Genomic DNA, 12,017 nt, shown 5'->3' with positions numbered 1-12,017 from the left:
TCGGCTCAATACTCTAAAATCCGGCAAAATTCTAACCAAAATTCTACTTTCATCTAAGGAAAACTAATTTTCAACACTTATACTCTAATATTTTAGAACTTTTGGTACTAATTAGATTCAATAAGACACATAGCATGTTTTGTTTATTTTATTTCGAAGAATATTATTGTTTTTCTAATACATAACATATTTCTAATTTTTTTTCATTATGCGCTTTTTTTTTTCCAAGCCCTCGAGGCCTATGCGCCTTTAAAAACATTATATGTTTATCATGACGCATGTTTATTATGACGCATGTAAGGGCATATACAACATAAGCTACACTTGACTTGGTTCTATTTTAATTGACGAGTACCGTAAGTTTCCCTAAACGGTATTTCACCATTAACAAAACAAGAAAAACGAGACGCGAAAGTTAAAATACATTTATCATTTTATAAGTTAATAATATACATTATTGGCATTGTTATTATCATTACCAACATTACAATCCATTCATTCCCCTTTACCAACATAGGCAAAATTACCACTTAAAAGGTGGAAAGGGGATAATACAAAATACACATTACAACTACAATATTATTGGCTGCCAATGGGGTGTTTGAGGGTATGCTCTATCATCTTCAAGAACAAGCAGTTTCGGCGTGTTTGAATCTCTCATCCATGCAGCCACCTTAGGCCCCGGTGATATGAATCTGCCGATGTTAGACGTAGCTACCTTAAATGGCGAGCCCATGTTGCCCAAAATGGCTTCGACGGCCCGTTTAAGTGCGCAGTCGCCTACTACTTTGCTGTGCTTACCCCATCCTGTTAAAATGCTGAATCAACAATGGAAACCGACAATGTGTCAAAAGGTTAATAAATGTGTAGAAAATGAGAATCAGCCCATTTGAGCCCGAATTCTGATCTGGGCCAGGGTGAACATGAAGGCCCAATTTGCGCCAAAATAATATTTTGCGGAGCCCGATATCAAGCCCAATTAAGCTTGAAAACCCGATTTCAGGCCCAATAAATTCCCGCTTGTTAAGCCAAAAACCTAAATTGGGCCAAATAAACATTTGCAAAAATCAGTCTTGGCCCATACACGAGTTCTATTTTTGGAAAAGCCTGAACAACTAAAGTTTTCATTTATATATTTATTTAAGATGTTGTAAAAAAAATAATAAAAAAAAACTGTGATTCAATTTTTTTATACTATTTATTTAAGTAAAGTAATAATCTCATTTCTTATATTATAACTTAATATATATTATATTTAATACTTTATCCAATAGTTTCAAAATGATAAACTTAGTTTAAGTGTTTTCAAAAGAAAAGACATTTGTGATTCAAATTCTTTATACTATTTATTTAAATTAAGTAAAGTAATATTCTCACATTACAAGTTATAATATATCATCGATTTTATATTTTATCTAATAGTTTCAAGCAAATATCAATTTTTTACTAAATACCCGGTTCATCGACTCTGATACGACTTAAGAATCGTATGGGCCCTAAATTAAGACTCGTTATTTGGGTAAAGGCGAGACAAATTCAGCCCATTGAACCTGGGCTTTGTGCACCTCTAAACTATTTGATATTAAAATTAATAATAATAATAATATAATAATAATAATAATAATAATAATAATAATAATAATAATAATAAAATTAAAGCGTACCTCAATAAGGCAGGCAACTCATGGCCATCATAAACAATTGAAGATATATTTAGCAGCCATGCATGAACCATGGCTCGGGCCGCACCAGACGACATGAGGTGCAAATCTAAGCAAGAATCAGACCATGTATTTTCCCACACTTGTCTACGTTTCCCTTCGAGCACCACCATCTGGGCCCCACGTTTCTAACAATCCAATTATTTAGGAGTCATTTAACATGTAAAAAAACACCTTAAATTATCAAAACCTTCCAACATTCGGAAACAACGGATTATATAATAGCTGCAAAGAAACTCATTGTTGAGGATAAGTGTGAGTAGCTAATTACCTGCCCAAAATGCCATAACATGTCGGTCAAAGCATTGTAAAAGGCAGATGCGGTGCCAGAGTCCATACGTTTGACCTCATCGAAAAGAGAAAGAGCATGCACCCATACGTTTTCTCTATGGCCCATTAAAAGCCCGTGGGCCACACCATAAACTTGGTTATCAAATAAACGGAGTTCTTCTAATAACAACGAAGCTTCTTCAAACGAACTGCAACGGCTGCAAAAATATATAAAATCGTAACACATGTTATTAACAATTTAAAGTTTGTATTTAGAAGTTTGGTTGGCAGTAAGACTATCAACGAGCTAAACAATTCGTGAGCTGCTCGAGAATGGCTTGCTAAAAGCTCGCATCAAGCTGATCATAAACGAGCTCGAACTCAAGCCCGAGCTTACATTGGATCTCATGTAATAAACATGCCCATTGTCTATATAATTATAATGACTTTTGTTTCACATAATAAATATATAAATTCGTTACAAATCTTATTATATGTTTATATGTAAAATTAATAAAAAAATCACTAAAATAATATATACTTTGTTGCAAATAAAATTATAATTATAAATATATATGTATATAGTATTAAATAAATAACAAACAAGCTGAGCTGAACCTCGGCTCAACTCGTCACATACATATACATATATATATGTATATGTATAATGTATGTGAAACTATTCATATACATATACATCTACATGTATGTACATGCATACACACAAATGCATAATTTTATTTAATTTTAAACAGCATTAAACAAAAAATATTGGACTTTTTTAAGTACATGTAACTCAATATTAAACGAAACAAAAGCTTGTTAAAACGTTACGTATCATTATGACAAATAGATAAACTAAATAGTCATTTTGTAAACGAAAAATGTGATGCAGTAAAAGTTTTAAAATTTTCAAAACACTTCCTACTAAATTGTTGAACAAGTATAGTTTCAAGTACAGACCTGCAAGCATTCAAAATAGCCGAAAACGTGACCACATTCGGTTTAATTTCCAGCTCATGCATCTTCTTAAAAACCCCTAAAACACAAATAATCTCCTTACTACCCTTTTCTCTAATACTCAAATTTCCCGAAGCTAACTGCTCAAAAACCTTTATTATCCGATCCTCGTCACCGTTATTAACCTTCTTATCCCCATTTTCCAACCGCATAATCTCCCTATTCCCACCACCCGAAAACCCCGTCTCACCCGCCTGCCCAAAAGCATTAATAATCGAATTATACGTCACAACATTCGGTTGAATCCCCTTCTTCGTCATCTCATCGAGTAATAAAGCCGACGACTCAACAAACCCTTTTTTACATAAGGTATCAATTATTTCACTATAAAACACAACATCCGCTTTCAAACCCTCGTGCTTAAACTCCTTGTACATCTCGGTTGCTTCGTTATACAACCCGCCTTTCAAATAAACACTTATTAAAGTCGAATAAGTTAACAAATTCGGAGGCACCCGTTCGTTCTTCATCCGGTTAAACAACTCCTTAACCTTATCATACCTCCCTTGTTTCCCGAACCCGTCAAGCAACGCGTTATATGTCACAACATCTTTCCTAAACCCCGTGCTTTCCATTTCCTTAACCACATTAAGCGCCTCGTCAAACCGACCCAAACTCGCGTAAATCGCTAATAAATTATTATACGACACACGATCAAGCCGAATATTCGCGTACTTCATCTCACTAACCAAACTCAACGCCTGATCCAACCGCCCCGACTTCGCACACCCACGAATCACCGTACTATACGTAACCTCATTCGGCATAATATTCTTCGCCGTCATCTCCGCCATTATCTGAAAAGCATTATCCATATGCCCACCACTCGCCGCCGCATCCAAAAGCGTATTATACGTATAAATATCCGGCTCGATCCCCCGATAACACATCTCGTTAAACAACCCCATCGCCGTCTCCCACAACCCCCCGCCACTACAAACCGCCAACAACGAGTTATACGTTATCCTATCCGGTTGAAACCCGTTACTCAACATATCCTCGAAAATATCCGACGCCCGTTTAAAATCCGCACCCCCTTTCCCACACGCGTCAATCAACGCGTTATACGTCACTAAATTCGGTTTCAACCCCGATAACTTCATCGTCTCGAACAACTTAATCGCGTCATCACACAACCCGCTTTTCGCGTACGCGCTAATCAAAGCCGAGTACGCGTAAACCGTGTTCCCATACCCGTCACTAACCGCATTCTCAAACACCCGTTTCGCTAACTCTACTTTCCCTAATCTCCCCAACACGCTAATAACCGAACTCGCTAACTTCCCCTGTTCGGTTCTCCGCCTTTCGCGGTTAACCGCGAATTCGAAACACTGGATCGCCATCGACCACTCGTTTCGATTACCCAATTCGCGTAACACAAAGTTATAATCATCAGACCCCGAAAGTTTCAATTGGAAGTTAATTAAAACCGATTCGATTAAACGGTCATCACCTGAGACTCGAATAAGCTGCTGCAAAGCTTCTTCGGCAGCTAGTGAATGACGGGTGGGTCCCCCGGGTTTGAACCGGCCGAAGTGCATCTTGGAGACGAACCGGGTGGACCGGCGGCCGGAGAAATCGGCTGCAAGTTCGGGTTTTGAGGATGAAAGAGTGGTGAAATTGGGGTTGCGGTGGTTAACGGTGGCGGGGTGAAAAGGGTTGGTAGTACGTGGTGGTGGGACAGTGTGGCCGGAGTTTGGACGGCGGCCGTGGTGGGGTTGGTAGTGGTGGTTGTGGTAGGGTTTTGCGGTGGTGAGAGTGGGTGGCGTGGAGGAGGCCATCGCCGGAGAATGGATAAGGTTAATGTTAATATTATTATTATTATTATTATTATTATTATTATTATTAGGGTTTGGTGTAGGTGAGGTGAGGTGAGGTGAGGTGAGGTGACTACTTCCACTTTTGTTGGTAGGATTTGGATTTGGTTTTAGTTTTAGTTTTAGTTTTATATATATACCCTTTATAAAACTAGGTTTTGCCATTTTAGAGCACGCCAAAGGAATTATTATTATTATTAAGAATGACGAATTTATTTTTGCGTTTAGACTGTCACCCCTTTTAATTTGGAGAGCTTTGCTTAATTTTTGGTCAGACTATTGGTATGTTTGATTGGAAGTTTTTAGTTTCAATTTTTTAAGAAAAACTTTATTCTTAATTAAAAGTTTTGTTTAGTTCAAGAAGCTTGAAACGTTTAGGTTAAGAAAAAAAAGTTTAAAGATTGAAGCTCCTATTAGTAGAGTTAAGAAAAAGTTATAAGAGCATCTGCAACGGGCTCCAAGGCTCAAAGTCTGAATACATGTGGCATCTCATGGACTGTGCAAGGTAAGGACTCCACCATTGTAAAGATTAAAGTTTTAATTCAGGTTTGTAAATTCAACCCTGCAAAGGACTTAAAAGTGGGCCCTCCACTCAAGACAATGTTGAAAATAAATTGGAAAATCAGAATGCTTGCCAAATACAAATTGAAAAAATAAATTACAAAGAATAATAATAACAATTAATAAATGACAACATAATGCATATTTTAACTTTCACAAAAATATTAAAGATGTTATAAACTTTATAAATTAACACACACTACATATATTGAAAAAATAATATACTTTTATGTTTAATAAAGTATATTATTTCTTAGATGCTTTATTTTTAAATTTATATTTTTGTAAATGTTTGTTAAAGTTTTATTTGTTAAATGTATGATGTATCATCTAAATATATATGAAACATAAAAACTGAATTTGTTATATAAGTAATTTAATTAAATATAAATTAAAATGAAGGTTTTTAAGAAAAGTTTGAAATCTGATGTGACGCTGATATGGAAGTTTGTTAATGTTTGTTGTTGTGGATGCTCTGAGCTTTTAGTATTTTAAATTACTTAAATAATCTTTCAAAATAAATACAATTACTATTGTATCTTTTTTAGTTATGCTTATTTTGGTCATTTTATAAATTTTATGAAAAGTTTCAATTACTCTGTCAAACATCTAAATATATTTAAAAAGCTACAACTACCAGCCACCAGATAGTTTTGTCAAACATACCCTATGTTGTCTTAATCGGACTCACACTAGCTTCAGAGTTAGGGCGGGCTGGTGGGTGGTGTGAACTGAACCGACGGCTGGGGCACGTATTATTTGGGGGCTGACTTTTTATATATTTTTACATATATGTTTAAAAATATAAAACTTATAAAACATGATTGGATCTATACCATTTTATAAATATTGGGCCCAAAACTTATTATTAACATAATCAATTTAAAATCAAGTTTAAGTTATTGGGGTCAAACTAAAATTGAGAACTAATAAAAGAAATAAAAATCAAATACAAATAAGAAAATAGTAGTCGACTAACAACATGAATTTGTGAATCAACACTATAACAAGAATATTACAATTCATAGAACGTCAACAGAAACACAAAATATACATTTATTATATGTACATGGGATTCTTTAGAACACGTGAATCGAACTTGTTAACTCTTGAATTCATGTGCCTTGACATCTTGGCATATAACTTCTTCCCATCTCCCGTGAACCAGTGGTATATTAATGACGAGAATTCAACTTTTCTCAAAATGACAAAGCAATAGCCAATCTTCTATAAACTAAAACTATGTGAAGAAAAAATATCCGATGAAGACATACTTGAAAAAACTTTCTCGAACTTATTTAAAGCTTCAAATATGCCCCTATCCCAGCAATAAACATAAATATACAACATATATGTTATAACATCATTTTATAAAATATGTAACTTGAAGATAAGGAAGAACAAATTGTATGTACTGGAGGTACCAAAACAGCCAACACCACTGCCAAGCCAATTTATCCTAACTTGAAGATAATGATGAACAAATTGTATGTACAGGCACCGGTACCAAAGCAAACATGTTGGTAGATGTACCAAGTTTCTGTAAAATAGGGATCAACATTTTCTGGATCGGTACTGGTGTTTACCGAATTTTTTCCCTACAAGTCGGTATAGGATCGAACCGAGCATTTTCCTGTCCGGTACCAGAACCAACATTTTAGGAAAATCAGGATCCGTACCAAACTCGACTCTACTTGGAAGAGTATTTACAATTTACGGTGTCAGTAAATGCTCTAAAAGTTTTTGTAAATGCATTAGTGGTTGAATACAAACTGAATCAATAGTTAGAAAAACCTAGATGTTGTTTGTTTAACTGAATAAAAATCAAAGCCATAAGTATAACTTTATTTACTTTTGTCAGATTTTATGCCTATAATGCTTAAAAAGTAGATAGATTAACACTAAAAAGTAAAAACTAGAAAAAAAGAAACGAGATTTTATACCATATTCCGAGATCACCCATTCTAACATTCAGATAAAAACAACATCCATGGAATCTTATAATGAAAGAGACTTCCACACAAACACATCTTCATGGATAGCAATTTTTGATGGATTTGAAAGTGAATAAAATGGTGTGTGTGATATGTTGGTGAGAGAATTGTAGCGGCTATAGATATAGATATAGTGATATAGACATGTCAGGTCAACAACATCTATTATAGGACTTCAACTCAACTAACAAACTAGGGTATATAGGTAACACAACCTTTAGCCCACTACTCAAAACCCCTATGCAAATCTTGGCCCGTGGTCTATTTATTTATATATTGTGGATATATCTAGAGTTTTATCCGGCATCGGTAAAACCCGGACGATAGTAAAACTCAAGCGTTGAAATGGTACGTCGATGCGGATTCAGTCAGCTTCGGTTACGTATGTTATAGAACAATGGAGGCGGTGTCGGTCGGTAAAACTCGAGTGCTGGTAAAACCGATCATTGTTGATTTCGGGCGTAGTCTGCACAAATTTGGTAGGTTTCCGTCATGTTCGTTACGATACCATAACAAAAAAAATTTGGCAACTGGTCGGTTTTCGTTACCGTACCTGTTACGATACAAACGGTAATTGAGCTAAAGAATTGTATAAGAAGAAGAATCACAGAAGAAGAAGGAGATGATATCTCAAATCAATAGCTAATGTTCTCATTCAACCAGCTGCGTATATGTACAATTAGACCATTCACTATAACCCCTAAACTAATCAACATTTACAATTAACCCCCTTCACTTATTTGATACCTAACATTACTTCCCCTTCAAAGTTTTTTGTCCTCAAATCTCCGAATAAAGAAAAAAAAAGTATTCTAATCAAAACTATTAAATCCAAACTTTTGTGATTTATTAGGTCTTGATTGTTGGACTGTGATCATTGAAACATCTTTCACCACACATGTATCTTCAGCTGTTGTAGTCTTCACATGCATGGGTATTGTGATTATCAAATTGGACTCTTTGAAATTCCCATATAACACATGATGGTTGTACTTGTACATAGTTTCACAGCCCATGTAGGAATGTAACATCCCGAAATTTCTAAGAATAAATAATTAATATATTATTTATTTAAAATGGAAAAGTTTACTTGAGTTAATAGAAAAATAGTAAAATGATAAAGATGGAAGGATAAGTAGGCTAATTAGATGTAATTAATTATGGACCAAAAAGGAAAGATGGGCCTAAGGTCCATGGGCTTAAGGGAGTATAAATACCCCTTAAAACCCTAATCCTTTCCATTTTCATTCATCTTTACACCATAGCCTACACCATCAAAACACACACTTAACCCAATTCCCGTTTTTGAGAAAACCACCCACAAAGACACAAAGATTTCCGGAGATCTAGCCGTCGGATCGGTCTCAAATTTTAACCGAGTGTTTATGGTATATAAATGAAGATTCCCACCGATTAGATCTTCGATCAGAGGTCGGGAAGTACGTCTTTTATTAGCAAAACCGTAGCAGCTCAACATGAAGATTTCCGGCCACGGTTTCACTATTCCGGCGACTGTAGCGGCCGTTTCTGGCGAAGTTGAGCTGATGGGTTTGTAGATCGGGACGAGACGGTTCCGTGGCCGCTTGAATCACTCAAATCGGAGTTCGTTTGATATGGTTTTGGGCCTCTCGAGTGATATTAGACGAAAACTTCAAAGGTACTTTTTTGTTAAAAAGGTTTACTTTTCATGACCGGATTTATATGAAAATTGGTAGGATGATAGATCGGGTCTAGATAAATCGTAAAGTTACAAACTTGGAGATTAAAATAGACTTAACGAACTCATGCTTATGAACGGATCGTTTAAACGTTTTAAGCTTAAAGATCCAAACTTTATGCGTTTTCGGGCCGAGTCTTATCCGAAAATGACCATGGGAATGTTCACGGGAATTATTAACATCGTATCAAAGGATTTCACGTTAAAACTGAGATGTTTATGGGTTCAAAACCAAACCCGAAACTGCTACTGTACAACTTCGCCTGCAAGCAAGTTCGCTTGCAAGCAAGTTCGCCTACTGATCAACTTCGCAGTATAAGTTCGCTACTGTAGATAAGTTCGCTTAAATGATAAGTTTGCTTAAAGGATAAGTTCGTTTAATGTTAAGTTCGTTTAATGTTAAGTTCGCTTAACACTAAGTTCGCTTAATACTAAGTTCGCTTAAAACTAAGTTAAAGTAATCTGATACGATAGGACGAGTTTTGATACGTATAACTTATATACAGTTAGCCGATCTCAGTTAAAGAAGGGGATAACGATTAACGGTGAACGCGACGGGATCCAGGTGAGTTTCTAGCCCCATTTATGTGTTATGTTTTCGGGGCTGTGTGCATACTCAATATGTTTGTTAATACGCTTATCCTAAGAGATAAGTGTATGCCTTGTGTGAATAATGTGAAATGTATGAATGATTGCTTGATGGTACGTGAACGATCTTCGGATATTGCACGTACTGTCAGGTTGTAACGCTATGTATAAGGTAAGTATGATATGTATGCTTATGTGTATGAACGTGATAAAGTTAATAAAAGAAAGAAATGATGGTTGTATGGTTACGAAAAGGGTACTGAGCCCTAATAATACTCGAGGTATGATGTATGGTTGTATGGTAACGAAGAGGGAATCGAACCCTACTAATATTCGAGGAAAGAGGGTACCGAGCCCTAATAATACTCGAGGAAAGACGGTACCGAGCCCTAATAATACTCGAGGAAGGAGGGTACCGAGCCCTAATAATACTCGAGGAAGGAGGGTACCGAGCCCTAATAATACTCGAGGAAGGAGGGTACCGAGCCCTAATAATACTCGAGGAAGGAGGGTACCGAGCCCTAATAATACTCGAGGAAGGAGGGTACTGAGCCCTAATAATACTCGAGGAATGTAGGGCGTAATGCTCTTTATAACGTAAGATACGAAAGTAAGTTAGTACAAAAGAAAGTATGAAAGTAAGAAAGTATGAAAGTATGAATGAAATAATATAAGTTTATGTGTATTGTATAATGTATGATTAACTAGAACTCACTCAACGTAGCTGACTTTTAGTATGCACGCAGGTGAGTAGGATGAGGCAGCTCGCTTGAGGAGACACGTGGCACTGAATAAGAGGCTGGCATCGGAAGACTCAAGACGTTTAAGTCTAATGTTTTGTTTATTTTGAAAGACAAGATGTTGTTTTAAGACAAGATGTATTTTGTTATGAAATGTTTTATGAAAGCTTTTATATTCCGCGAATGTTTTAATTAACTCTGATATTTAGAACTGCGTTTATGAGTAAATCCAACACGAAAGTAGGGCTACCGGTAACGGGGCCTTACAAGGAAGAAGTTAGCTTTATATATGACAATGACCAAGCCCAATTGTCTCGTTTATTCACATCATAAAGTAGGTTACCCATAGTATAGAATCGAGCATTTGTACTTGGTACCATCATTGTATTATACCATTTAATAAATCTGAGATGCTCAACATTCATCAAAGGAATGCTTAGTAAACCATTAGTCATCTTCCGTGGAAAACTTTTAACATTCTCTCCTTTTCTACCAAACTTCAAATTTGCCAAGAATCCACTATACTACCTTTAGTTGAGCAACTTGGCTTGTATGACAAAAAACTGTGGGTAAGTAACAATTCTCACTTCTACTCCCATGGGAACCTAATTCAACTTTCTTTAAACTTTGAGCAAGTTTGCCAATAACAAACCTGGTAAGTGGTAATTGTACCAAAACCATCCCATATTCTATATCATTCACACATGGTATCATAACCATCTCAGTTTCCATATATGGTTCCTTTTTATTACTATAATCAGTTCCTACAAATGCCCTTTTAGCCGCTACATGTAAAGTTTACAAAGCTTATAACTATTATAAAGCTTATTATTATGTATAATCTTTTTAGCATCACTTAACTTGTCAATGGTGGTATATTCATTTGCATTATATCGATCTTCCCACCAATTTTTCACCAAAAAACATTTCCAGCCCGGTTTCCAAATAAAATTTTCAAAAACGACCGAATCAACACCTAACTGCCAAGTTTTCTTGTCTTTGATTGAAGCAATCTTTACGATATTATTGTTTTTTCTGCAAGTCTGGCAAAGAATTTCCTGCATGACTTCACCATAATCAGCCATGTTTTTACTTGTCTTTATGACTATGATCACTTGTGTGTCTTTGCCTTTATCTAATACTTCCAGAAGAGAACCTTGTTTCTTAACACGCAGTAATTGAACACCTAATGCTCTGTATGATGGTAGTCCATTTATAAGGGTACCTTTACCAACTATCATATACTTCAACACTTCCTTTAAATCATCATCTAGAAATTCACCTATAACATTCCCAGATATTTTATTCACATTTTCTCTAATGCAGCCATCATAGTAAGTTTCCATGGCTAATTTGTCTAACAGCACTTCTGGTTTAATGTTTATCAGAATGCTTTGATCTAAGGCATTTTTCTCATGCGTTTTCATAGGCCTAAAAAAATCCATAGGAACCAAATCATCACGAATAAACCCATGATCAACCTGATCGATTTCACTGTAACTCATTACATTTAAACTACCAGGCATTTCATCAAACACTTGGTGGGCAGATTCCACTTTTGTGATTTGAGAAAAACAAGGTGAATCAAG

General features: G+C 35.7%; 1 protein-coding gene across 1 annotated transcript; it reads right to left on the bottom strand.

Annotated features, from left to right (window-relative positions):
* Positions 1-532: 532 nt before the first annotated feature.
* LOC143599234 (pentatricopeptide repeat-containing protein GUN1, chloroplastic-like) lies at positions 533-4,863 on the bottom strand. The gene is made up of 4 exons (XM_077077231.1): positions 2,955-4,863; positions 1,993-2,209; positions 1,665-1,849; positions 533-818 (listed from the first exon to the last, which is right to left on the bottom strand). Exons 1-4 carry the CDS (start codon positions 4,790-4,792, stop codon positions 572-574), a joined length of 2,487 nt encoding a protein of 828 aa, XP_076933346.1. The 5' UTR covers positions 4,793-4,863; the 3' UTR covers positions 533-571.
* Between the last annotated feature and the right edge of the window lie 7,154 nt (positions 4,864-12,017).

This window comes from Bidens hawaiensis, unplaced genomic scaffold, assembly GCF_021521415.1.
Source record: "Bidens hawaiensis isolate Kalapana, Puna unplaced genomic scaffold, B.hawaiensis_p1.1 tig00051625_1, whole genome shotgun sequence".
Classification (NCBI taxonomy): domain Eukaryota; kingdom Viridiplantae; phylum Streptophyta; class Magnoliopsida; order Asterales; family Asteraceae; genus Bidens; species Bidens hawaiensis.
This window is presented reverse-complemented; position numbering and strand designations above follow the sequence as displayed.